The 27,811-nt window shown below is 42.3% G+C and overlaps 1 protein-coding gene across 1 annotated transcript in view; it reads left to right on the top strand.

Annotated features, from left to right (window-relative positions):
* The window catches only part of SLC25A43 (solute carrier family 25, member 43), a 35,398-nt gene extending 11,311 nt beyond the window's left edge, over positions 1 to 24,087 (top strand). The window contains exons 4-5 of the mRNA XM_014534181.1: positions 21,329 to 21,463; positions 22,356 to 24,087. Coding sequence (XP_014389667.1) covers positions 21,329 to 21,463; positions 22,356 to 22,556 — 336 coding nt within the window. The 3' untranslated portion in view covers positions 22,557 to 24,087. The remainder of the gene's footprint in view (positions 1 to 21,328; positions 21,464 to 22,355) is intronic.
* Positions 24,088 to 27,811: the final 3,724 nt, after the last annotated feature.

Raw genomic sequence — 27,811 nt, 5'->3', positions numbered from 1 at the left:
GCTGCTTGCATATTAAATTGGGTTCAGTTGAATCCAGTTTTAAATATCAGTCCCAGCTGAGTTTGTTTTTCCACCTGTCTGTACCTTGTCCCTCCGAAGTCTCAGTGGCCCCCGGCTTCCCTCCATAGCTTTCTTGGCTGAGCTGGTCTCCACTTACCTCAGCACTAAAAAGCCTGAAGGTACTTATCTCAACCTCTAAAGAAAAGATGCCTTCAGAATAATACACATCATGATGACACCCAATTCTGCTGCTCCAGTCCATCAAACCTTTCATCTCTCTGGGTTGTGATCCTTTCCTGTCCTTTGTCAAAACAAAGAAATAATTGTCGCCGAAGCCGGTTTGGCTCGGTGGATGGAGCATCGGCCTGCGGACTGAAGGGTCCCAGGTTCGATTCCGGTCAAGGGCATGTACCTGGGTTGCGGGCACATCCCCAGTGGGAGATGTGCAGGAGGCAGCTGATCGATGTTTCTCTCTCATCGATGTTTCTGGCTCTCTGTCTCTCTCCCTTCCTCTCTGTAGGAAATCAATAAAATATATTTAAAAAAAATAATTGTCACATTATTGTAATGGTAGTGTAGGTGCAAGTTTAGAGCCTGCTCACTGCGTGCTTATTTGTAAACCATTATTCCTAATTTTAAAAGGAATGCGTATACACTTAAAAGGGGTTAAAATGGTCAATTTTATGTTATCTGCTTTGTACAGATTATAGAAAAGTATAAAAAAACAATAATTACTTATAAGCCCAATACCTATGCAGTGTAATGATTAATAGTTTTTCTTTTATGTATATTTGTATGTGTGCGCACGTGTATATATGTGTGAGCATAAATATATATAATACATGTATATGGAACGGTTTTTTTTACAAAATTATGTTCCTACTGTATATAAAAATTAGTATCCTGCTTTTTCCACTTATTATATAATGGGTATTGCCCCAGGTCATCAAATATTGAGAATATCTTTTTAAATTATCTCAGAATATTCCACCATATGGATGTGTTATAAATGTTTTAATATATTTTTATTGATTTCAGAAAAGGGAGAGGGAGAGAGATTGAAACAACAATGATGAGAGAAAATCATTGATCAGCTGCCTCCTCCACACCCCTCACTAGGGACCAAGCCCGAAACCCAGGCTTGTGCCCTGACCAGGAATCAAACCATAACCTCCTGGTTCACAGGTCGACACTCAACCACTGAGCAACACCAGCCGGGTCATAAATATTTTTTAAAACAACAAAGATTTATTCTCAAAGTTCTGGAGGCTGGAAGTTTAATATCAAGGTGTTGGCAGGGCCAGGCCCCTTTTGAGTGCTCTAGGGGAGAATCCTTCCTGTCTTCCAGCTTCTGGTGGTCCTGACAATTCCTTGGTTTGTAGCAACATAACTTCAATCTCTGCCTCCATCATGCCATAAATAACAATTTCTCGCCCTGGCCAGTGTGGTTAAGTGGTTAAGAGTGTTGGCCCCTGCACCAAAGGGTCTTGGGTTTGATTCCCGGTTAAGGACACCTATCTGGGTTGCAGATTCAATCCCCGGCCCTGTGCTGGAAAAAACCAATTGATGTGCCTCTCTCCTCTCTCTCTCTCTCTCTCTCTCTCTCTCCCTCCCTCCCTCCCTTCTATTCTCTCTAAAGATCAGTGGGAAAATATCCTCGGGCGAGGATTAACAAAAAAACACAATTTCTCGGTTTTTTAATATTTAGTCTGTTTCTGATTCTCCAGTATGATAACATTGCAGTGAAAACCATTGTATTTTTTCACATTTGTGATGGCACCCTTCAGCTATGTTCCTAGAAATCGACTTACAGGTTACAAGATAAAAATAATTCTAAGGTTCTTAATGGAGTTTGTTTCCTAGAAAGGTTATAAGTTTACACTTGCACCAGCAGTAAGAGTGGTTCATCTCCACTCTCATTATTAACAGGAATTTTGTCACTTTCTAATTCCTTGTGAACCTAATAGCTGACAAATGCTATCATTGTTTCAATTTGAATTTCATCTATTATAAGCAAATTGCACATTTTTCATATATCAATTGACCCTTTGTATTTCTTTTGTAAATTTTCTGTTTATGTCCTTCACCTATTTTTCTAGGATAGCCAGCTTTTTCTGCTGATTGGTAAAAAGTCTTTATATGTTAAAGATATCAACCCTTTGCCATACATTACACATATTTTTCCCAGTTCAACATTTGGCTTCTGATGCTGTTTATGCACTGTTGTTGTACATATTTTTAGATTTTTATGCAATTATATCTATTACTGGTTTTTGTTTCTAACTTTACTTTTCTGTGCAAAAGGCCTACCCCATCCCATAATCATATGACTATTCATTTATATATAGTTCTTTAAATAATTTTTTTATAATTTTTGCATTTAATACTAATATATTTTGGATTTACCTGGGATATGATATGTGCAGTAATCATTTGACTTTTACAAAGATAGTTTACCAATTGTTTAAGGATATGTCAACCTAAAGATAAAAAGGCCTTTCACAGTGAGAGACAAGAATAACTTATTTGAGGTCAAAGAATAACTATTTGGGAAGCACTGATTCAGGTAGAAGCCTGAATAGTGTTCTGATTGAGAGGCAAAGGCAGTGGATATTTGTGAGAAAGGAAAGGGGAACAATTACATCAATAGAAGGAAAGCATTTGTATTGGTGCAGATAACATAATTCTAAACAATGTTTTTAGTCCTGGCTGGTGTTGCTCAGTTGGTTGAGCATCGTCCTGTGCACCAAAAGGTCAAAGGTTCAATTCCTAGTCAGGGCACATACCCAGGTTGCAGATTCAATTCCTGGTTGGGGCTAGTGCGGGAGGCCACCAATCAATGTTTTTCTCTTCTTTCTCCCTGTCCCTTTCGCTCTATAAAATCGGTTTAAAAAAAAAAAAACACCACATATTTTTTAATTTAAAAAAACACACACAATGTTTTAGCTTGGCCTGTGTGGCTCAGTGGTTGAGCATCGACCTATAAACCAGGAGGTCATGGTTTGATTCCCAGTCAGAGCACATGCCCGGATTGGGGGCTCAATTCCCAATCCCTGGTGTGGGGTGTGCAGGAGGCAGCCAATCAATGATTCTCTCTCATCATTGATGTTTCTATCTCTCTCCCCCTCTCCCTTCCTCTCTGAAATCAATAAAAACATATTTTTTAAATGTTTTTAATTTTCAGTCCAGTAGTCATCAGTCCTGTAATCATGATATCTGCTTTCTTGTTATCTTTGCAAACAGTTCTTTGGGGCACAAGTTTGTGTAGGCCCAGCCCAAAGGTTATTTTGTCCTGTTTAAACATTTCAGGGCTTGAGGTGTAAGATGTGCAAAGCAGTTTTTCTGACATGGCAGCTCCAGCTCCATTTTAAAGTGGCTCCATTTATGTTATTTTTCTTAATATACCATTTTTGGAATAATCATTTCTCCCTCTATTCTGTGATGCAGCTTTTACCATATCCTAGATGTTTACATATTCTAGGATCTATCCTGGGCTGTGTATCCTGTTTTGTTCATCTGTCAGTCTGTTCTTGTGCCCTATTGCAATTCCTCTAGCTCTATAATGCCTTTTACTATGTGGCATGGCATCTCTCTCCTCATTGCTCTTCATTTCAAAATTTCCTTGATTATTCTCAGTCATTTGTTTCCCCTGATGAACTTCAGAATTACCTTGTGATTATGAATGGAATATGTTAAACCTATAAGCTTGAATAATTCATGTCAGAGATTCTATCTTTTACCTAGGAATGTCATATATCTCTTTTAGTTTCAGTCTTTTTTCTTTAGATTGAACCATATGAAATTGCCAATATTCTACCTTTTTTGACATACTCAAACAGTAATTTCATATGGTTCAACCCTCAGAAAAGTTGATTTCTTCATATGGTAATTATGCTTTTTCTAAAAAACATAGCTTCTTTTAAAACACACACACACCAGGGAGAGGTTTACTGGGAAAGAGTTATGATCATAAAAATCTAGAAGCTTTTTATTTTCTTTTTAAATCCTAACCCTAGGAATTTCTCTTACTGTCAGGAGTGAGAATCTGTTCTTGCTGATTGATCACTTATAGCAATGGTTTCCATGCTTTGAAGATCACTTTTTTGAAATAGTAGATAGAGCCAGAGGCATCTCATCAGCACTTTCTGCCACCTCTTATAATTTAGTGTTCCTCATGCATAGTACAAGGCCTTGAGCCTAGGGGTAGGGGTGATCAATGAAAAAGGGTTAGATTCTGGGACCAATTCTAATGTGAGGGGTCCCCCCCAATACCAAGCAATTCTCCAACACCAGCTGGGTGTCCTACAATTCAACTCAGTTCTGGCACTATCTACCTGGAGAAAGCATCAGATGCCACAGGTTAAGGGCTCAGTCCCACAAGACAGCCACCCCCACTTCAGATGCCAATCGCAAGTCCAGGTTGTTAACTGTGCTTCTGACCAACTGGCTATAAATAAGAGGTTCCCAGGACCCCATCCTTAGGTTTGCTTAATTCACTAGAGCAGCTAACAGAACTCAGGAAACCAGTTTACTCACTAGATTACCAGATTATTGCAAAGGGTATTAAAGGATATGAATCAACAGCCAGGTGAAGAGATATATAGGGCATGGACTCAAACAAAGGAGCTTCTGTCCCCTTGGAATTTGGGACCCAGCACTGTGGCACATGGATGCGTTGTGCTTCGCCAAGCTGGAAGCTCCCTGAGCCCTGTGCTTTGGGGTTTTTATGGAGGCTTCATTACATAGGCATGATTGACTAAATCACTGGACATTGGCCATTGATTCAACCTCCAGCCCCTCATCCCTCTCAGGTCAGGGAGGTGGGACTGAAAGTTCAACCCTTTGATCACATGGTTGGTTCCTCTGGCAACCAGCCCCCACTCTAGGTGTATTCCAAAAGTCACCTCATTCACATAAACTTAGGTGTGGTTGAAAGGGGGTTGTTACAGATATGAAGACATCTTTATCACTCCCATCACTTAGGAAATTCCAAGGGTTTTAGGAGCTCTGTGCCAGCAAAGGAAATGAAGACCAAATATATATTTCTTATTATAAATCACAATATCACAGAGGTTTTTTGGGTAAAATTCAATGACATCTAAATGTGGGAGTCGGGTTTCAGTCTTCCCCCAAAACTTTCAGCTTTCCTTTCTCCACCTGAAAGCGAGAACAATGACATCTTCTGGGGGAATCTAGCCACCACTATATTCTACTCTAGAATATTTATTTATATACAACAATGTACTATAAACCCGGGTAAGATACGCTGGAAGTGGGTTTATTGAGGTAAACTTGTTAATCTTTCCCCTTATATAGAAACATTCTAGATCAGGGGTCCTCAAACTACGGCCCGCAGGCCACATGCAAATACAAATATTGTATTTGTTCCTGTTTTGTTTTTTTACTTCAAAATAAGATATGTGCAGTGTGCATAGGAATTTGTTCCTAGTTTTTTTTTAAACTATAGTCCAGCCCTCCAACAGTCTGAGGGACAATGAACTGGTCCCCTGTTTAAAAAGTTTGAGGACCCCTGTTCTAGATACTGCATACACAGAGCATCAATAAGAAGCTTTAAAATAAATGCAAAGTCATAATGATTGTTTAAAAAAATCCAGAGGCCTGGCCAGTGTGGCTCAGTGGTTGGGTGTCAACCTATGAACTAGGAGGTCACAGTTTGATTCCTGGTCAGGGCACATGCCAGGGTTGTGGGCCAATCCCCAGTGTGGGGTCTGCAGGAGGCAGCTGATCAATGATTCTCTCTCATTATTGATGTTTCTGCCTCTCTCTCCCTCTCTTTTCCTCTCTGAAATCAATAAAAATATAGGAGATATAATCATGAGAAAGAATCATTGATTGGCTGTCTCCTGCATGCCCCACACTGGAGATTGAGCCCGAAACCCAGGCATGTGCCCTGACCGAGAATTGAGCTGTGACCCCCTGGTTCATAGGTCGATGCTCAACCACTGAGCCACGCCAGCTGGTCAATAAAAATGTATTTTTTTTAATCCAAAGAGGCAGTTGCTCAGTTTTCAAAAAGTATGATCAGTATCCAGTTATGAATAAGATCATAAATGTCATCCAAAGATATAGAAAAGGGCCCTAGCCGGTTTTGCTCAGTGGATAGAGCGTCAGCCTGCGGACCAAAGGGGCCCAGGTTCTATTTCGGTCAAGGGCACATACCTTGGTTGCAGGCACCTCCCCAACCCGGGCCCTGGTCAGGGCTCATGCAGGAGGCAACCAATCGATGTGATTCTCTCACACTGATATTTCTCTATCTTTCCCTCTCTCTTCCACTCTCTCTAAAAATCAATGGAAAAATATCTTCGAGTGAGGATTAAAAGAAGAAAAAACCACAAAGATATAGAAAAGGAATTCTTAGGGTTGTGGTCAAAGTGTTATTTAACAGGGGTTAATAAACATAATAATATCTTGTCCATTCTACTTAAAAAAAAAAAAAAAAACTAATCCCCAAGATAGAACCAGCGCTTTTTTAAATGTAAACATGCATTGCTTTCTCTGGCCAATAGATGTCGCTGCAGTAAATGGAGGGTATCTGAGCACTATCTGAGGGTATTAGAGCCATGGAGCTAGTGATCTCTCTGTCCACTAACAACCTCTTAATCCCTGCTCGAAATACATCTTCAGTTTGGAAGATAAGACCTCTAGAAACAACAGTCGAACTCTAAATTCTTCTGGAGTTGTTTTTTTTCCCTGCAAAGTATACAATCCAAATTCCCCAAGAAGAGAGAACTTTAGTCTCCTCCCAGGGGAGTAGACAAGGTTTGCCAGCAGAATTTGTAAGGAGGGAGCTTTGCAGGGCAGCCAGGCTGCTCTTACCTGAGCAGGTTTAGTGAGAACATTTGCATTCCATTGCCTTTCCTTGCTGCATTGCCCGTAGGAAGCAAATCCATGTCAGGTGTCTGTTAGATAACCTGTTGGCCAGGGAATTTTGTCAACCCTGACACTGACTGGCCACTTTGAATGTCTCCTAATATATTTTTACATACACAGCCTGTTTAATGCCATGTCAAGTGGGAATTTTCTTGAACATTAATGACCATAATCAGAAGTCTTGTTTAATCAGCTGAGCCCTTCCTTCACTGTGCTTACATTCATTTTATTCCTTTTTCTTTTTCTTGCCCTGGCTCCTGGCTGACATGCTAGAGAATGGAGAGGTAAATAAATTGTGCATGTGCATGTTTTGATGGCATGGTTTCTGGTGGGAAGGGGGATCGGTCAGCCCTCTGTGCCAATGGAATGAGGTGCCCCCCACCTGGTGCGCTTTCACAGACCCTAAAACAGTGGTTCTCAACCTTGGCTGCACATTAGAATCACCTGGGAATCTTTTTAAAATCCTGATTTCTGGGCCTCATCCTCCGGAAATTCTGTTTCTTTGTTATGGGGTGAGGCCACAACATTAGTAACAAAGAAACAGAATTTCCGGAGGATGAGGCCCAGAAATCAGGATTTAAAAAAGATTCCCAGGTGATTCTAATGTGCAGCCAAGGTTGAGAACCACTGCCCTAAAAGCACCCTGCCTGAAATCTCCATGGCCACACACCAGTGCGTTTTAGTTCCAGCTCTTCCAGGTATGGCCTGGCCTTTTCATCTTCAAACTCCCACACGTGGCTCAGAGCCTGGCCTAAAGAGGCTGGCAACACTTAGTGTATTGAGAGAGTAGAAAAGGTAAAATATTGATGGGGATTAATTTATCTGACCTGGAATTCCTGAGCAAATGGTTCTCTGGACAGGCGCATGAGGAGGAGAGAGGGAGACAGATTGCCCTGAAAATCGAGGGAGTAGCTGAGAACATGGGATCTCCTGAGAGGATCAGGAGGGAGGCACCAGGCACGAGCTTGGTCCCCCCACAACTCTGCCTGCCACTCTCCCCTGTTGCCTGTATTAGGTGACTCCATTTCATCAAATATAAAACTGAGTGTCAGCCTGTTGCTTTACACCCCAGGGGACTTTGACCCCATCAAGCTCACAAGGTAAGCAGGATTGGGCCAGGTCAGCATTTGAACTGAAAGCACATAAGATGAAGGACAAAGGTAGTCTCTGAGTGGCACAGCTGACCGAGCAGAATACACACCGTACCTGAGTGAAGTGAGGCCCCGGCCTGTTCAAACAGAGATGCTGAGCCTGACCCAGATGCTTAATGTCTCGGGCTGTCTTTGGTCAACTGAACACTATTGCTTCGCCAGGCCCTCCCAGAGTGCCCCTTCCCCACACGCTTTTCATGCTCAAATCCACATCTCCATCCCTGCTCCCACATTGCTGGGCATTACCACTTGGCTATCACCTCTCCTCTGGCACCTCTAACTGAATATATATCAGACTAACTTCCCTTCCTCTGAAAATGTCTTCCCAGAGTTTTCCATTTCAATGCCATCATTCCCCATTACCCAGGCTGGAAATTCACAAGTTATCTTTGAACTTCCTCTTCCCCAATCCCCAATCAACCTTGAGTTCAGTTGGTTCTTCATTCCCAACGTTCCCAATGCTCCCACACTGGTCTTTGTTTTTGTCACTGTCCCTGTCCTAATCTGGGACTTACCAGCTCATACCAGGCTATTGCAGTAATCCTCTAATTGGTCTCCAGGATTAGTTCTAAAAATGATCCTGAAACAATAATGTACCAGGCATTGTGGTAAGTGCTTTATGTTTGGTATCTTATTTAATTCTTACAACAACCCTATGCGGTGGGTACTGTTCCTCTCAAGCCCATTTTACAGATGAGAAAATCAAAGCAGTGAAAGCATCTGTAGCCTGCCGGAGTTCACCCACCCAGTAACTGAGCTGAAATTTAAGACTAGATAGTGTGCTTCCAGGGCCAATACTAATTTCAGTCCCTGCAGCCCAGTTCATAGCTTCTTCCAGACTAACTTTCTTAAGATCTGCCTGTGTTTTGGCCTTCTTTTTCGCCCCTAGAGAACAAAGGCTGAGTTCCTGGACCTGGCATGCTGCCCTTACCAATTTTGCCACCCTCATGGCACAGAGACCCTCTATATGAGAAGTTGCAAAGTCAAACGCTAGCAGGAACTTGGAAGTAACATGAAAAAAAGAGAAAATAGGGAAACCCAAATAGCATACACTTGCCCCCTAAAGAATAAGCTATCAAATGTGTTCTGAGCCATCAGGCTTTTGGCTTTCAAAAGCATTCTGGAGAGCTAAAGGCACTGTGCTCACAAAATGTGATTTGCATCTAAATGTGAATAGCAGGAAGGAATAAAGTGAGCTAGTGGTGGCTGTGGGCAAGCTCCCCTTCTCCAAAGCAAGGATGCCATTTAGAAATGTGGGCCCAGTTTTTCAAGGGAGCCTGAAATCCATATTTTTATGTAAAATCTCCCAATTGTCTAATGTTGGCAAATAAAATTAGGAAAATTCTGCCTGGGTTAAACAAAATACCCCTTTTAAGAACCTCTGCTCTATTCAAACCTCCAGTTCAATCACAATGATCTCAGTCCACCTCCCCCATCTCCCTAAAGAATAAGTGTATTTCCCATTTCAGGCACCTCTGCCTGGAGGATCTATCTCCATCTCCTTAAAGGCTCAACTAAAGTTTGCCTCAGTGGTCGCTGTCTCTTCTGACCTAAAATAGCACCTATGTATTGCTTTTGTTTGACAAATGAGTTGGCTTTTCATCCCCGACAGCTACCCCATCCTGATGGATAAAGGCAGGTATTTTGCCTTTGCAGAGTCACAATGGGGGTATTCCAGACCACTGCAGAGGGGATTGTGAAGCAGGAAAAGCCAGTTAACTAACAATGTGCTCTAGCAATACAATCGAAGATGCTATGTTTTCACTGTCACCCCCACCCCACCCCCAAGGGCACTGTTATTTGTGGGAGTTTTGTGGGTGAATAACCCCTTTTAAATGATGCTATTAGCCTGTGTGCCCTTTGACCCAACCAATTGAATTTTCAAAGCACTTCTATACATGCCCCCACTGCTCCCATTTCTACATCATTACTCTGTTTCTCCACCCTGTCAGAGCCACACTCTGAAGTCTTCTCTCACCTCCTGCAGCAAGAGTCTCCTCCTTCTGAATGCCCATAGCATACTCTCACTGTCGCTCTCTCAGGCCCATGTAACATGTTTCGTTGTGTTATGATCTTCTATGTCACTATTCCCTCTACAGCTCTTTGCCTTTGGGACGCATGTCTTACACATTTGTATATCCTCACAGTACATTGCCTCTTGTAGCAGGCACTTGATACTTGTTTAAAAATGAATGAAGCTCAGGGCCAGCTTATGGGATCTCACTGTGAGTACAGAATCGAACCTTAGCTGCTGCTGAGTGAGCTCCAAGTCTGTGTGCTTGTCTCTACTCATGAGGAAGTTAATAGCAGCCTGCTCTAAGGAAGCCTCTGCTTGTCCCTTGCCTATAATCCTCGCTCTGATAATGCACTGTCTTCTATCTCCTACCTTAGCAGTCATGTTCTGTTTATCTCCGCCCAAACAGCTATTACCATTTCAAGATAGGCAAAATGCTCAAAGGACAGAGCAAAAAACATCATGAAACCATTTGGATATGCACCCCCTCTTCAATGCAACCTCCCACCACTTTGTATGGTGCCTAGAAGTTCTTGACAAATCCTAGCATCATAGAATTTGTATTTGTTAGTTTCTTGATTTCAGTAAATGTGACCTGATGTAAATAAATGTGTGTAAATCTGTGCTCTCCTTGGTGGGGTGCTTTTGTCAGGGGTGAGGATAGGGACAAATTATGTCAGGAGGAGGTAATGAAAGGAGAGTGTTCCCTGGGATTCAAAAATTATAATAACATATCTACCATTTATTGGTCATTTAATATGGACAAGGCAGATTATTACCCCATTCCACCCTCTTTATAGACCCTATGAAATAAATAAGTATCGTTATGATTCCTATTTTCTAGATGAGGAAATGAGGCACAGAGAGGGTAAGTAACTTGCCTAATAGTCACATAGCTAGCAAGTGGTGGAGCTGGGATTGAACCAGGTGTCTCCTTCTTCAGGCCTGTGCTTCCTCCACCAGAAGAAATACAGGGGCTTGTTCCTAGATCCTAAGTAATCAGTTCATTTTTTTCAGTTATTTTGCCTGAGGCTTGGGAGTAGTGGAAGAGGGAGAAGAAAACCTAACCTTGAGAGTTAGGAACTCACAGGGTGGGGCAGAAAAATAATTTTACTTCTACCCTTCTAAGTTCTTCTGGCTGGACTAATAATCAAATCAACATGAGACAGATTCACAGGAGAAAATGTATTACATATGTACATACAGGGGTTCCCTAAGAATATGAGACCTGAGGACAATTGGGTAGTTGAGGCTTATGTGCCATTCTGGGCTAAGGAGAGGGAGACAGGGGTCTGGGACTTCAAAAGGAAAATAGGCAATTCATAAGGAGATAAGAAGGAGCAAACGTGGAGAAGAATTTCTTGCTTCGCCACCCAGAAACAATGAGACACACATATGTGAGTCTAACAGACTTTGTCTGCCACATTTAGTTCCTATTATGATGCTAAGGTGATGCTCCCTTCCTTTAAGCAGGTTTTTCTATCTGAATTCCTTTAGGCAGGTAAGGGGGAGGGCCAAAGGTACTTTCTGAGTCCTTTGTCAATAACCAGCTTAAAATAATCAATATCCCAAGAAGCATATTTTGGGGTGGCAAACTCTGCTTCCCCTCACAGTTGCAAGAGCAGTTGAAAAAAAAATAGTGTGTAATCTCAAAAACAGGCAAGAGCCCAGCTTTGGTCCGGGAATGGTTAACTCAAGTTAGAGGGGAGAAAAAAATTCTTTGGAAAAGTAGGCTGTCAGGCAGCCTGACAATGGAAGGCTTGAAACCGGCAGACAGAATGAAGAGCATATATCGTTCAGCAGCACGGACCTTTGGCCAGCCACACCTGGCCACGCTGCTCAGAGGGCCTGGGAAGAAAGCCCTACTCACTCTCTGAGCCCCTGGGAGAGCAGACTCAAGGAGGAGAAAGGAAATCGTGGTCAGCATACCTGCTAGGAAGTGCTAACAGTTTCAGGTTTTCTGCCAGGTTCAACATTTCTTGGTTGACACAGCATCTATTCTCAGCAGGAACAGACCAGCTTACCTGACTTGAAGTGCAAACACTGCTGGGCTTTAAGTTGATTGGGTAGTGGGTAAGGATATACCAGTATCTTTAGTTTGTTGCATTTTCAGCTCCTTGCTGTCTCTTACTTTGGGATCTGGCCCCTTTGGAGACTGACTTCTGCCTAAGTCAGTAGCGTTGCCTTGGCAGTCTGAGAGAAAAAAAAAAAAGGTCACATGTCAGCTCCAGGTAGATGTCTGGATATTCCTTAGGCTGGGTGGCTTTGTTTGAGCATCATTGTTAAAATATGGGGAAAGGAAAACGCTCCCCTTTGTTTTTTTTCAAAAGGTATAGAATGCCCTAAATATAGTAGGGATGGCAGTTGTTGACCATAGAAACAAGACTGTCCCTAGAAAGCAAGCCAGGAGAATGTAGGGAGGAACCTTCATTCCACTCTTTGTCAAATCACTCTGCCCTTTTCTCCTGACCTGAGCTGGCCTACTCCTTTGAAGAGATAAAGTCTGGGAATCAAAATGTCCTAAGCAGACTTCTTTCAGCTCCAGCTAAACAGTAATAGCAGCTAAGATGGGAGCTTACCCCTCTCTCCACTCCCAGCCCACCTCCAAAGTGGGGGTGAAGAGAGAGGTAGGGGAAAGGGAAACAAAGGTCCCAGAAAAGGCTTGCTTGTCAGCCAAGAAAGACCCGCAGCTGTGAGCAGTCATCTGCAGCTGCTGTCAAAAGATGCCTAGCTTGCTGACCCCTCCCCCCGCTGGCCTCAAGCCAATTTTAGAAATGGGATGGAGGGTACCTTGTCGGCAGGCCATGCTGATGAAGCTGCCTATACCCACTTTTCTGGACATCCTTTAACTGCCTATTTGTACCTTATTTTTTATTGTTGACAGTATTACAGATGTCCCCTATTTTCCCTCCTTTTGCCCCCCTCCACCCAGCCCCTGCCCCACTCCAGGCCTTCACTACTCTATTGTCTGTGTCCATGCATATGTATAGTCTGGGCTATGCATATAAGTTCTTTGGTTATGGCTGTGTTGTCTTAAAGGTTTAATCAGTAGAGTAGCTCCATGGTTAGGAGTGTGGACTTTGGACGCCAACTCTGCCCTTACTCCTGCATGGATGTGGGTAAGCCATGAACCCTCTCTGAGCCTCATCTTCCTCACCTGTAAAACATGGGGAGAAGCAGAGTGCCTAGCTCATATACCGAGAAAGGACATTGAATTGGGTTAATGCAGATACAGAGCCAGGCACATGATAAATATTCAATAAAGCCCAGGTGCTATTTCTATTGTTCTTGAAGCATCTCTTCAGAATCTATGCATGGCATTGAAGGCCTGATTAGAACGATAAAAGCTGGCCCAGATGTGTTTCTATGTTCCCTATGATTTCTATGAATACACAAATGAGTTAGCATCACAAAACCTCAAAAGACCCTCAACTCTATAGATAATGATGAGCAGGGACAGTAGGAGAGTTAGTTATTCATTTGTTGGGTTCCTTTAACAGGCATTTACCTAGAGACCACCACATGAAGTAATGCATCTATCTGTACATTCTCAGCCTCCTGAAAACTTTCATCTTCCAAATCTGTTCCCTCACCCTTCCTGCTGGATCACACTCCAATCAAGGTGACGCTAAAAGTTAGCTCTTCCAGCCACTGTTGCCTGAGCTCCCCTGGCCTCCTCCTGGGCAGCTCCAGCAGCTCCTCTCACTTGCATCTCAATTGCTTTCTCTAGCCTAGCCCAGCTGCACTATTTGTTTCTCCACCCCACCCCCCACCATCACACAGGAACAGACTGTTTGTCTTCTCTTTCCAAGCAGAATACTAACCTGCTGTCCGTTTGCCCACTCCCCCCTCCTTATCCCGGGCTTTCTGAGCAGCTGGTCAGTCCTCCAGCCTGCTGCTGAACCACGAGGCTCCAACTTCAGCCAGGATGGAGGGTATCTTCGAGGCAGGCCATGCTGGGGGCAGCTGCCTGCACCCACTTTTATGGACATCCCCACTGCAGAGCCTTAGTGCGTCCCAGCTCTGGGCACCTGGCTCTGCCAAAAGAAACTTGAGCCGTGTGGTTCACAGTACAAAAAGATTCTTTTACTTCAATATGATTGTTTGATTATTGGGGATTTACCAAATGACAAAAGCCTCCCACCACAACTGTCTTCCAGGCAGGTGTGCCCTCAGATGGTTTGGGAATTGGACGGCTTCGTCTCCGGCTCGTGTTCTATATGTCCACAGAAGATAATGTCATTTCCAAATAACAAGCAAGGGTTCTGAGCTCCTGTTTGCTCCAACTAGCAGACTCTTTTTCTTTTGTTTCTTTTCTATCATCTTTCCTTTTAAATGCCTTTTTTAACTTATTTTTTAAAAACTGTTTTAGGTTGACCTCAAAATTGACAGGAAGGGGTGGAGGATGGGTGAAAAGGTGAAGGTGAAAAAAAGGACAAACTTCCAGTTGTAAAACAAATAAGCCATGGGAATGTAATGTACAGCACAGGGAATATAGCCAGTAATATTGCAATAACTTTGCACAGTGATTGATGGTTAATAGACATATGGTGATCACATCATAGGGTATGAAATTTCAAATCACTATGTTGTACACCTGTAATGAATACAATATTGTATTCCAACTTACTTTAATTTAAAACATTTTTAATGCAAAAGATGCTACATAGATTCCCCACATACTCACTGCCCGTACAATGCATTACCAACGTCCCCCACCAGAGTGGCTACATGTTACAATTGAGGAACCTACATAGACACATCACAATCACCCAAAGTCCATAGTTAACTGTAGGGCTCACTCTTGGTGGTATGCATTCTATGGCTTTGAACAAATGTATAATGACTGAAAAGTTAAATCAGTGGTGTGTGGGCAGGCTAAATAGCCATCTCAGACAGTGATTTAAAAAATTGAATTTATTTAAGGAAAAGGCCTGGGAGATGGGGATATCCAAAAGGAAGGGCTACACAGCACTGAGCCAAAGGGCACTGGGTCCATGATGGCAGCAAAAAATATACCTAGAACAATGAAACAAGGAATGGCATAGAAGAAGCAACAGGAGAACCGAGGCTGGGCTGCTTTGGCTCACTGGGAAGTCAGAGAAAAGAGGTCCTTGTCGACAGGTTCAGGGGGTTAGCCTGGGATGAGCTGCCACTGCCCATTGCTCCCCTGGTTGCAAGTCTTATGGGGTCCCGTAGAGGTTAGGGTACATGTGCCTGTGGGGGACTGGCACAGGCATGCTTCTTGGAGGGAGAGCTTGCACTGGGTCCTCCATCCTGAGCATATTTATCTCTCTTTTGCAGGTGGAAATCTTAGGGGAGTCCTCACGGGAGGGTCTCAATAGAATATTTATCAGCTTTCCAGGTGTGCTCTCTCAGGGTCATGGTCTCTACTGATTGGTTGGTGCCAGGGAAGGGAGTTATTAGTCAATGTAGCTGGTCCTGAGGCAGTCACAGGGCCACTTGTCTGGTTTTACTGCTTTTCTGGGCCTGGAGCTGAAATACAACCAAGGCCTAGAAGTTATCTGTAGAGAGGAAAAGGTCAGAGGGTCTAAAGTGCCTGATCAGTGATATGAAAGATCAGGGGCCCGAGCCGCATGACCAGTGATATGCCGACTGAGAAAGGGTTACCCTGGGGGCAAGGTTCTTGTTTTCCCAGTTTTGCCCCTTGCTAGGCATCCAGAGCTTTCTTCCCTGGTGAGTTTCTGTACCTGGCCCATTGTCCTTGCTCTGCTCATGTCTAACAGTGACCTGTATCCTTCATTATAGTATCATACAGAGTATTTCCACTGCCCTAAAAATGCTCTGCTCTGCCTATTCACCCTTCCCTTCTCCCTCAAACCATGGCAACCACCGATCTTTTTACTGTCTCCATAGTTTTCCAAGATGTCATATAGTTGGAATCATACAGTATGTAGCCTTCTCAGATTGGCTTTTTACTTTCTTTTTTAAGTCATTTCTTTTTTATTGAATTTATTGGGGTGACATTGGTTAATAGAATTATATAGGTTTCAGGTGTACAATTCTATAATATGTCATCTGTATATTGTATTGTGTGTTCACCACTCCAAGTCAAGTCTCCTTCCATCTCCATTTATCCCCCCCCTTTATCCTCTCCTACCTCCCCCTAGCCCACTTTCCTCTGATAATCACCATACTGTTGTCTGTGTCTATGAATTATGTGTGATTTTTGCTTAATCCCTTCACCTCTTTCACCCAACCTCTCAACTCCCCTCCCCTCTGATAGCTGCCATTCTGTTCTCTGTATCTGAGTCTGTTTCTATTTTGTTTGTTAGTTTACTTTGTTCATTAGATTCCACATATAAGTGAAATCATATGGTACTCTTCTTTCTCTGACTGGCTTATTTCACTTAGCATAACACTCTCCAGGTCCATCCATGCAGTTGCAAAGGGTAAGATTTCCCTATTTTTTTATGGCTGAGTATATCTCGTTGTGTAAATGTACATCAGTTTTTTTTTTGTTTTTTTTTTGCCAGAGATAGCTGTTGACTGGGAGAACGGCACCAGGTGTTAGACCAGTGGCGTCAGACCAGACCTCTAGCCAGCAACCTGAGTACTTGAGTTCTGGCTAAGAAAGAATTCAGAGCCAAGACCAACTATAAGAGAAAGTTTATTTAGAAAGTCACAGAGGTAGAAGATGTGAGCCATCTGAGCTGTGTGGGCTCAGGAGCAAGTTACAAAGGGCCCAGGAGCTTAGGAAAAAGAGCGACAGGAAAAATTGCCAGGGGAAAGAGGGTGGGGAAGGGTTCGTGTGCTCCTAGAGAGCACGGCATTGGGTGCTCTGTCCTGAGGGCTTATAAGGGTGGGGATTTTAGGGGAGGTCCTTGGAGAGGATCTCCATGGAAGATTCACCAGCTCTCCAGGTGTGTCCTTTCAGGGTCACGTTCTCCGCTTATTAGTTGGCACCAGGGCAAGGGGTCATTAGCCAATTCTCCGGGAAAGTGGCGTGCTTGGTGAGCGGGGACAGGTTCCCCTCGTGCTGGTCCTGATGTCAGCCATGGCTTTGCTTGTCTGGTTTTACTGCTCCTCTGGGCCTTGAGCTTTAACACCACTGAGGCCTAGATGTTATTCCTGTTCCTAGGGGTTAATGCTCAAGGGAGTGTTGTGCAAGGGCCTGCATGGGAGTCGTGTACGTCAGCTTTTTAAAAAGATATATTTTTATTGATTTCAGAGAGGAAGGGACAGGGAAACAGAGATAGAAGCTGCCTCCTGCATGCCCCCTACTGGGGATTGAGCCGCAACCCAGGCATGTGTCCTTGACCAGAATCAAACCTGGGACCCTTCAGTCCGAAAGCCGATGCTCTATCCACTGAGCAAAACCAGCTAGGGTGTACCACAGCTTTTTATCCACTCATCAACTGATGGACACTTGGGCTGCTTCCCAATCTTGGCTACTGTAAATAACGCTGCAATGAATACAGAGGTGCATATATTCTTTCAAATTGGTATTCAGGTTTCTTTGGATATATTCCCAGAAGTGGAATCATTAAGTCATATGGTAGTTCATTTTTAATTTTTTGAGGTAATTCCATACTGCTTTCCACAGTGGCTGCACCCAGATTGGCTTTTTTCATAGTAATATGCATTTTAGTTCTCCCCATTCTTTTCATGGCTTGATAGCTCATTTCTTTTTCATACTGAATGATATTCCATTGTTTGAATGTACCACAGTTTATTTATCCATTCACCTAAGGACAACGAAGGACATCATGGTTGTTTCCAAGCTTTGACAATTATGAATAAAGCTGCTATAAACATCCATGTGCAGGTTTTTGTATGGACATAACTTTTCAACTTATTGGTGTAAATACCAAGATCTAGCATAATGTTTCATTTTGTAAGAAACTGCCAAACTGTCTTCCAAAGTGGCTATACGGTTTTCTGCATTCCCACCAGCAATGAATGAGAGTTCCTGTTGCTCTACACACTCGCCAGCATTTTGATGGTGTCAGTGCTATGGATATTAACCATTTCCCCTTTACACCCATCTCCCCAATCCCCCTCCGATCTGGCAACCATCAAAATGTTCTCTGTATCTATGAATTTGTTTCTGTTTTGTTTTTTTTACATGAAATCATACAGTATTTGTCTTTCTCTGTCTGACTTATTTCACTTAGCATAACAGATGTACTGTTTCTTTAACTAGCCCCGTATTAGTGGACATTTAAATTATTTTCAATTTTCTGCTGTTACTAATAATGCTGCAACAAAAATCCTTATAAAATACATCAGTTCTCCTGGAGAGCATTATGCTAAGTGAAATAAGCCAGTCGAGAAAGATAAATATCACATGATCTCACTCATATGTGGGATATAATGATCAACATAAATTGATGAACAAGAATAGAAGCTACTTTAAAAAAAAAGAGAGAGATCAACCAAAGGACTTGTATGCATGCATATCAGCACAACCAATGGACACAGACACTGGGGCAGTGGGGGCTTGCCTGGGGTGGGAATGGCTGAGGGGGGCGATCAATTGGGGAAAAAGGAGACATATGTAAAACTTTAGACAATAAAATAAATAAATAAATAAATAAATAAATAAGCAAACAAAACAAAAAAAAAGCGTCAGTTCTCACATGGACAAATATATCTGTAGAATAAATTCCTAGAAGTAGGATTGCTTTGGTCAAAGGGTATGAGTTTTATACATTTATAAAATATTGTTTATTTTAGTACTCATGGAAAGAATGAACGACCTGAAATGTTACCTCTGCTGGAAGGCCTCTGTGAAGTTTATCACAGAAACCATCAAATGCTTGGCTTTCTTTGAAGTATTTGTCTTTTATTGCGATCTACTGCAAGTTTTCTTCTTTCCCCCAATATGTATTAAGCACATGCTACATGCCAGGCATGTTGGTAGGCTTTGAGAATAAAACCACAAACAAGGCAGACATGGTCACTGCCCTCATGGTATTTACAGCTCAGGAGGCCGGGGTTGTTGGGGGCAGTACACATGAAAGAAATAATTATACACCAAATCATTACAGAGTGTGTCACATGCCATAAAGGAGAAGTACAGGGTGACCAAATGTGTTTACTAGACTCCTGACTTTGGGGATCTGAGAAGACTTCCTGGAAGAAGTGATATGTATTCTGATCAGTAAGAGAGACTCAGCTAGGCAGAGGAAATGGCAGGTTTGAAGGCTTATTGTCAGGAACGTACAGTAGGGCCAACAGCATGGATTATAGGCTCAAGACAGGGCCTTCAAGGTCATTTAATTCCAATTTCCTCACTTGACATGTGAACAAACTTAGATTCAAAGAACTAAACGGCTTGGTCAAGGTTATACAGATAGTGGCACAGCCAGGAGTAGGACCTGTGTCCTCTGATTTCTTTTCAGATGGTGCTATGCTGCAAAATCAGCATGCCCTGCAAACATGGAACAGACCGGCAAATCTCAGGGTGGGAGTGGGGGGGGAGGGCAGAAGACATTAACCAAATAATTTATATGCATATACTAGTATGTATTACCCATGGACACAGACAATAGGTAGTGAAGGCATGGGGTGGGGTTGGAACAGAGGGTATGGGGAACAAGGGAAAAGAAAGGGGGGGGGGCATTTGTAATACTTTCAACAAAGATTTTTTAAAAGACATAAACAGAAAAATATACTGAAAACTAAAAAAGAAAGTTTACAATGCTATCAGAAGTTAGCACATATTGAGTATGAGTTGCAATTGACCGCATTTTATCATTTTAGTTTAAAAATATTTTATAGTGTACTTTCCTCTTTCCTACTTTTATACTATTTATTGATTGTTTTACAAATTATATAATATAATTTTGTCCATTGCTTTGTTATGTTTTAGAAATATTTTACCAATTTTTAATCCTACTGTTACCTTCACTTTTAGTCTTCTAAGAAAAATAGTAACAAACTTCAAAGGGGAAAAAAAGCAGCATGCCCATCCTGGGATCTATAGAACTAAACTAAACATCTGTGGGATAAGTGCCTGGGATCATGTGGGAGTGTTTAAGTTCAGGTCCTGTGACTAGCAGCCTGACATGTTTGTTTCTCTTTACTAGGAAGATACCGTTTGGGTAAATGGCAGTCTAACATTCCAGTCTAGTTTTCAGCATACTTGTCTCTTCTCCAAGTTTAGATAATAAATAATAATGATATTAATAATGGTGGTTACTTTTTAGTGCTTGCTATATGTCAAAGGCTGTTCTAAGCATTTTATATGTATTTCACTTCATCTTGACAACAATCCTATAAGGTAGGTATTATTATTACCCCATTGGATAGATGAGGAAATTGAAGCTCAGAAAGCTCAGGCATTTGCTCAAGGCCACAGAGCTAATGAGCAGCAAAGCAGGGACTCAGTCCAAACAGTCGGGCTTTAGGGCCCATGTCCTTTTCCCAAGCACTCTCAGTATCAGCAGCAAACTAGGAGATTCAGGTCTGAGCCCTGAGCAGCCTTGTGCTTTGGAGGGCCTACACAACTCTGGCTGCACATCAGAACCACTTGAGGAGCTTGCCAAAATGCTGATGTCCAGGTCTCAACCTAGGTCAGTTAAATCGCAGTCTCTAGGAGTGATTCCAATCATGGATGGTTTTATTTATTTATTTATTTTTAATATTTATTGTTCAGTGGGGGGGGGGGGGCAGGGCCTGAGGTGAGGATGAGACCCTGGTTGGGTAGGTCAATTGGTTAGAGCATCGTCCTGATATGTCAAGGTTACAGGTTTCATCCCCAGTCAGGGCAATACAAGAATCAACCAATGAATGCATAAATAAGTGGAACAACAAATATCTCTCTCTCTCTCTCTCTCTCTCTCTCTCAATCAACTTAAAAAATAATAAAAATTGATGTCTTTGTATCTGTGAGTTTGTTACTATTTTTAAAAGTAAACAATAAACAAGGGGATGAATCAGTTAAGACAAGTAAATGGGAGCACTTCAAAAAGGTTAACTGCATGGGAGTGTGTGTTGAACATATCTAGAAGGCATAAGTTGGGAAGGAACGTTAACTGTAAAGTTGAGTCTGTCCCAAATGGCTGCTTCCTTCCAAGCAAAATAAGCCACAAATTTGTGAGCAACGTGCCATGACTTTACTGCATGTTCATATTCATTCTAAGCCTATGGAACAAGAGGAGCCCCATGACAGCCTTTCTCTTTGCCATCCTCTTAGACAGGAGCATGGCATCCAGAATCCAGACTTGAGACCTTAGCTAATTTGACTAGAACATTTATCTCCTGGTGACTACATCACCTCATCCCAACTCCTATTTCCTGTCAGGCTCAGAGCCCCTTTCTTCCCCGCTGTGGAGGAGTAGATGTCCATTTCTCAGGAGCCACGGACTGCTTCCGGCAGATAGTGAAGGCCCATGGGGTACTGGGACTCTGGAATGGATTGGCAGCCAACTTACTGAAGGTGAGAAAAGTGGTCAGTCTCTACTGTTTCTCTGCCTCTTCTAGTTCTAGTCTGTTCCTTTGCCCCTCTAGCATTGATGGTAGCCCAAGGCCCTCAAGTGCAGCCTAGCTGTCAGCCCTGAAGAGAGAGGACCCTGTGCAGTGTTGGGGCATCTGATACCCCATCCCGAAGGAGCTGACCATTTAGTGTACAGGTTCCTACCATGGGGGTTCATGGACTCCCAAAGGGAACCTAACCCTCCATCCTAAAATTGTATGCGAAAATGCAGATGTGTGTGCATGTGTGCCTCTCTCTGGGGAAAGGATCCATAGCTTTCACTGTATTCCAAAAAAACTCCATGACCAAAAAAAAGGTTAAGAACTCTAGACTGCCTTGGCCGGGTGGCTCAGCTGGTTGGAGCATCATCCTGTACACCAAAAGGTTGTGGGTTCAATTACCTAGGTTGCAGGTTTCATCCCTAGTCGGAGTTCATGCGGAAGGCAGTTGATCGATGTTTCTCTCTCTCTCTCTCCCTTCCACTCTCTAAACATATGCTCAGGAGAGGATTGAAAAAAGAAAAAAATTCACATATTACGTTCTATGAGGGGAAAAAAGAACTCTGGACTAAACCTTGTACTAATTGACACATAAATGGCTTCTGTCAAGACAAGCATATGTTGACAAGAAGTGTCAGATTGTCTACCTGCATATTAATCCAGACCTGTGTTCTCCAGGGCCCTTCAACTGCTCTGCCATTCCTCACCCCCACCCCTATCCTCTCTGATTCCCAAAAAGAATTACTATGTTGTATTATCCACAGCCTTTAACTCAGTTTACCCTGACTCAAATTGATTGCAGACACACTGACACTCTTTAAGATTTTTAACATGATTTTCATTTTATTTTTAAACAGGTAGTTCCATATTTTGGAGTTATGTTTGGTACCTTTGAGTTCTGCAAGAGAATTTGTCTTTACCACAATGGTTACATTGTGTCTCCTCTGAGCTATAAATTGACCCCAGGGGTGGATCAGAGTTTGAAACCCCAGGAATTACGGGAATTAAAGAAGTTCTTCAAAACTGGAAAACTAAATTCTAGAAAACCAACTCTTTAAAACTGAATGAAACTAGAAGTGCACTGACCGAAGGCGTTTTGCAATCACGGATAAATTTAGCTTCAAAATTGCGCAACTGTGGAGTGAGGAGAGGATACTCGTGTCTGCTGCTCTTGGAAATGAGAAGACTCAGCCATAGGCCACCTCTGAGCTCCAAACTGATGTCCCTGGGAACACCTGCAGCTCAGGAAGGTTTCCCAACATGACCGTCTCCTGATGGCATTCCACCAGATTTTATAACAAAAGCTAGCAGTAATGATATGTGCTATTTACACAGTACCAAAGAAAGGGCATTCCTGTGACACCTCAAAGCAACATGTAGTTGAAGTGGCTGAGCAGAGACCACGTCATGCTCTCAGTCACAGCGTCACAGCTTGTACTAACCCACATCAGCTTAGTTTTGCTCAATTTGACCTGAGGATTCCTAATATAATCGCTCTGGAACTCATAAGTTTTGCTGACTCCTGAGTGCACACACCACAGTGTAAATTATCCTTCTCAGAAGCTAATTGAAAATATTTAACGTTTAAACATTATGAGTGTCATAGTAGAACCATCCTTTAGCTAAATTTGAAGCATCCCAGGCTTAAATCTTGTTTCAGGAAGGCAGTTTTTATCATGACTGCCTAATTATGCTCCAAAAGGCCTTCTTTGAATTGCAGTCATGTACAGTGTAAGTGGCCTGAATTCTCTGCCTTTTTTACTTGCTTTGCAAGCCTACCCTGAAAATAAATTATTTAGTCAACTTAAGTTATTCTCAGAAGATGTCCCAGTTGCCTAGAAAGGATCAAATAGAGCATTTGACACACATACCAAAAAAACATAAATAACTGAGCAAACACTTTAGGCTAATCATGTCTACCAGATTTTTAAAAAGTCAAATTTTGGATTGTTCCACCTTGGAGATTCTATGTCAAGTTTATAGAACTGTACTTTCAAATAGTGCCAGTCTTTGCATTAAAAATATCTAATATTATGATACTAATTTATACATACGCAAGTATGTTAAAAGTATTTTCCCTATTAAACCTTTTTATTTCCAAATAAAAATTATGTGTTGGTCACTTATTATTACTAATCTGAGTTATAAAACTATGGTAAAATATGTACTGGCCAAAATCTTTAAACTCTCAGAACCTTGTCCTATTGAAATATACCAAAATAACTCATTTTTCCAATTGCCATGACAGATTGTGTTTCATGGGGAATAGCAGTTAATACACACATGAAAATCTCATTGGTAGCCCAATCCTTTAGAGTTTGGAGGGTGGAAACTCTTTACCTGGAGTGACTAGTTCATGTTTGTTATTCTCTATTTCCCTTGAGGTGAACTACTTTTTGACATTGTGAGAGCTGCAAAAAAAATTATAACTAAATCTAAAATCTTAACCTCAGTTTACTTACCTCATATCTTCTGTGCATTCTTCCACAGGTATGATGAAATAGATAGCTAAATTCTTGCTACTGCTACACACAGTAATGTTTTTGGAGCTGTTGTTTTGATATTTTTAAATAAAGTAAAGAGGGAAAAGCATATGCCTCCTTTTTCTAATTTCAAAACAACTCTTTAAAAGACTAGCTCTGTTCCTAAAATGAACTTCCAGCTATTTGCATTTTCTCTGGGCTATAAAAGGAGTGTTCTGCTTTATGGCTGGCAGTGTGCACCAAACTGGACTAAGTGCTTTAGCTGAATTATATAAAGTGTGATGCAATATTGACCCAGGAGTAACTTACAGTCTTCGGGAACAAAACTTAACTACATACATGAAATGACTATGATTACAAAGCAAATACAAGCAAAGGCATGATAATGTGGTAATGGCTGTTTGCAAAATTGCTAAGGGGTTCTGTGTATACTTACTGAATCAATGATTAACGGGACCATCAGGTGAGAAGGGCCAGTAATGAACAGGGCATTTTGGAGGTAATGAGTCTTAAACTAAGTGGCTTTTTGATATATTTTTATTGATTTCAGAGAGGAAAGGAGAGGGAGAGAGCGATAGAAACATTAATGATGAGAGAGAATCATTGATCGGCTGCCTTCACACACCACACTGGGGATCAAGCCCACAACCCGGGCATGTACCCCTGACTGGAATCAAACCCGGGACTCTTCAGTGGGCAGGCCGACGCTCTATACACAGAAAAACCAGCTAGGGCTTGAACTAAATTTGAAGAAAGTGAGAGGATATTAATTGGTCAAGAATAAGTTGGAGCCCTGGCTAGTGGATAGAGCATCGACTGAAGGGTCCTGGGTTTGATTCCGGTCAAAGGCATGTACCTCAGTTGCAAGCTCAATCCCCAGACCTGGTCAGGCACTTGCAGTAGCCAACCAAGTGATGTATCTTTCTAATACTGAGGTTTTTCTCTCTGTGTGTCTCTTCCCCTCCCTTCCACTCTCTCTAAAAATCAATGAAAAAATATCCTCAGGTGAGGATTAACAACAACACAAAAAAAGAATAAGTTGGAGGATATTGCAGGTTGAAGGCAGGTCATGTGCAGTGTCACAGAGATGGAAACAAGCAAAAGGTGTTGGGAGAGCGGAAGAACACTAGCTTCATGTATTTATTCAGCTGCTGGGCACTCTGGACACAGTGGTACATAAGTCAGATAACATTCTTGCCCGCCTGGAGCTTGCATTCTAGTGAAAGTAGCTATCAATAAAGAAATAAACAAATCAACATATTGTAATGTTATGAGGAAAATAAACAGGGCACTTTATTATAGAAATAATGTGGGAGTGAGGCAAATATTTTAAATCAGGAAGCCAGGGAAGGCCGCTCTGAGATGTGACATTTGAGATGAGACCTGGAGGGTGAGAATGAGCCAACCATGCAAAGAACTAGGAAGAACATTCCTGCCTGAGAAAGCAGAAGATGCCAAAGTGGTGCTGGTAGTTGGGAGGACTTAGTGAACAGAAAATGGGTGAGTGTAGCCAGTGTGTGAGTGAAGGAGAGACTGTATGAGATGACATTGGATAGAGGGCCGGATCATATGTGGCCATTTGGGCCATAGGAAGAAGTTAGACTTTACTCTAAATGCAGTGGGGAGTCATTGAAGGTTTTTATGTAGAGAAGATACAATTTGATTTTCATTGTAAAAATTTCCTTCTGGTTGCTGTGTGGATAATAGATTGGAAGGAAGCAAGGCTGTGAGTGGGAAGAACAGATAAGAGACTATGTTACAAAGTCCAAGTAAGACACGATGGCTTAGGCTAGAATAGTAGCAATAAAGATGGAGAGGAGTTGCCTGGCCGGTGTGGCTCACTTGCTGAATGTCGACCTATGAACCAGGAGGTCATAGTCATGCCCGGGTTGCAGGCTCAGTCCCCAGTAGGGGGGGTGCAGCAGGGAGCTGGTTAATGATTCTCTCTCATCATTGATGTTTCTAACTCTCCCTCTCTGAAATCAATAAAAATATATATTTTTTTTAAAGATAAAGAGAAGTGAATAGATTCAAGACATATTTTGGAGTTGGATTCAGCAGGATTTGCTGAGCGATTGAATATAGGGAATAAAAAGAAGGCCTCAAAATGGCACCTAGGTCTTTGGCTTTTTTGTTTGGTGTTTGTTTCTTTGTTAATCATCCCCCAAGGATTTTTTTCCATTGATTTTCAGAGAAAGTGGAAGGGAGGGAGAGAGACAGAGAGTGAAACATCATTGTGAGAGAGACATGCCAATTGGTTGCCTCCTGCGTGCGCCCTGACCAGGACTGGGAATTGAACCTGAGACCCCCTAACCACTGAGCCAAACGGGCCAGGGCAGTTTTTGGCTTTAGACTTGACTGACAAGGTAGATAATGTTGCCATTTACTAATGCGGGGAAGACTGGTGAGGGCCAGTGTTTTGGTGTAGAACAGTGGTTCTCAACCTTCTGGCCCTTTAAATACAGTTCCTCATGTTGCGACCCAACCATAAAATTATTTTCGTTGCTACTTCATAACTGTAATTTTGCTACTGTTATGAATCATAATGTAAATATTTGATATACAGGACTTAGGCGACCCCTGTGAAAGGGTCGTTCGACCGCCAAAGGTGTCACGACCCACAGGTTGAGAACCGCTGGTGTAGAATAAATTAAAAGGTCACTTTTGGACATGTTAAATTCGAAATGCTCCATGAGACATCCAAGTAGACAGTTGTCTGGAACATAGACTGTGTAATTGTCCAATACAGTTGTGGTAGACAGAATAATGACACTGCCTCCCCACACACACACACAAGGTTGTCCACACCCTAATCCCTAGAACCTGTGAACATTTACCTTACATGGCAAATGAGACTTTGTAGATGTGATTGAGGTTAAGGACATTGAGATGGAGAGAGTATCATGGTTTATCTGGGTGGGCCCAATCTAATCACAAGTCCTTAAAATTGGAAGAGAAAGGTGGAAGAGTGGGACAGAACAAGAGGCAGTAGAAATTGGGCAAGTGAGGAACTTGACTCACTTTTGCTGACTTTGAAGACAAAGGAGCCCAGGACCTAAGGAATGGGGGTGGCCTCTAGAAGCTGAGAATAACCCTCAGCTGACTGCAAGATGGGAACTTCAGTTTTACAACCACAAGGAACTGAATGCAGCCAATAACCTGAATGAGCCAGGAAACAGACTTTCCCTGACAGACACCAAAAAGAGACACATTCCAGCCAGACACCTTGATTTTAGCCCAGCGAGACCCACATCAGACTTCTGATCTCCCAAACTGTAAGATAATAAATTTGTCCTGTTTAAGCAACTGAGTTTGCAGTAATTTGTTATAGCACCAATAGAAAATTAATAGAACACTATTAATATTAATGTCTAATGTCACAATAATAAGCATAAACCAGAACTGTCCTGGGCAAACTGGGTAAGTCTGGAATTCAGGGGAGAGTGGTGACTGCAGACAGAAATTTGGATGTCATCAGCAGATAGATGGCATTTAAAGCCAAGAGACTGAATGAGACCGCCAAAGGAGTAGATGGGAAGAAACTCCTGGGGGAGAGGGAAGCAACAAAAAATGACATTGAGGAGATGGTGGCTAAAGAAAGGCCTCAAGCAAGATGTGGAGGAACTGGAACTCTTGTATCCTGCTGTTGGGGATGTAAAATGCTACAATCATTAACATGCTACAATCACTGTAAAAGGCTACAGTCTGGCAATTCCTCAAGTGGTTCAACATGGAGTTATCATATGGCCCAGCAATTCCATTTGTACATGTGCCCTTGCGTGTATGCTCAGTGATTAGAGCGTCAGCCCAAGCACCAAAGGGTCACAGGA

This window comes from Myotis brandtii, unplaced genomic scaffold, assembly GCF_000412655.1.
Source record: "Myotis brandtii unplaced genomic scaffold, ASM41265v1 scaffold126, whole genome shotgun sequence".
Taxonomy (NCBI): Eukaryota; Metazoa; Chordata; class Mammalia; order Chiroptera; family Vespertilionidae; genus Myotis; species Myotis brandtii.
Note: the sequence above shows the minus strand (reverse complement) of the source record. Positions and strands in the feature narration are given on the sequence as shown.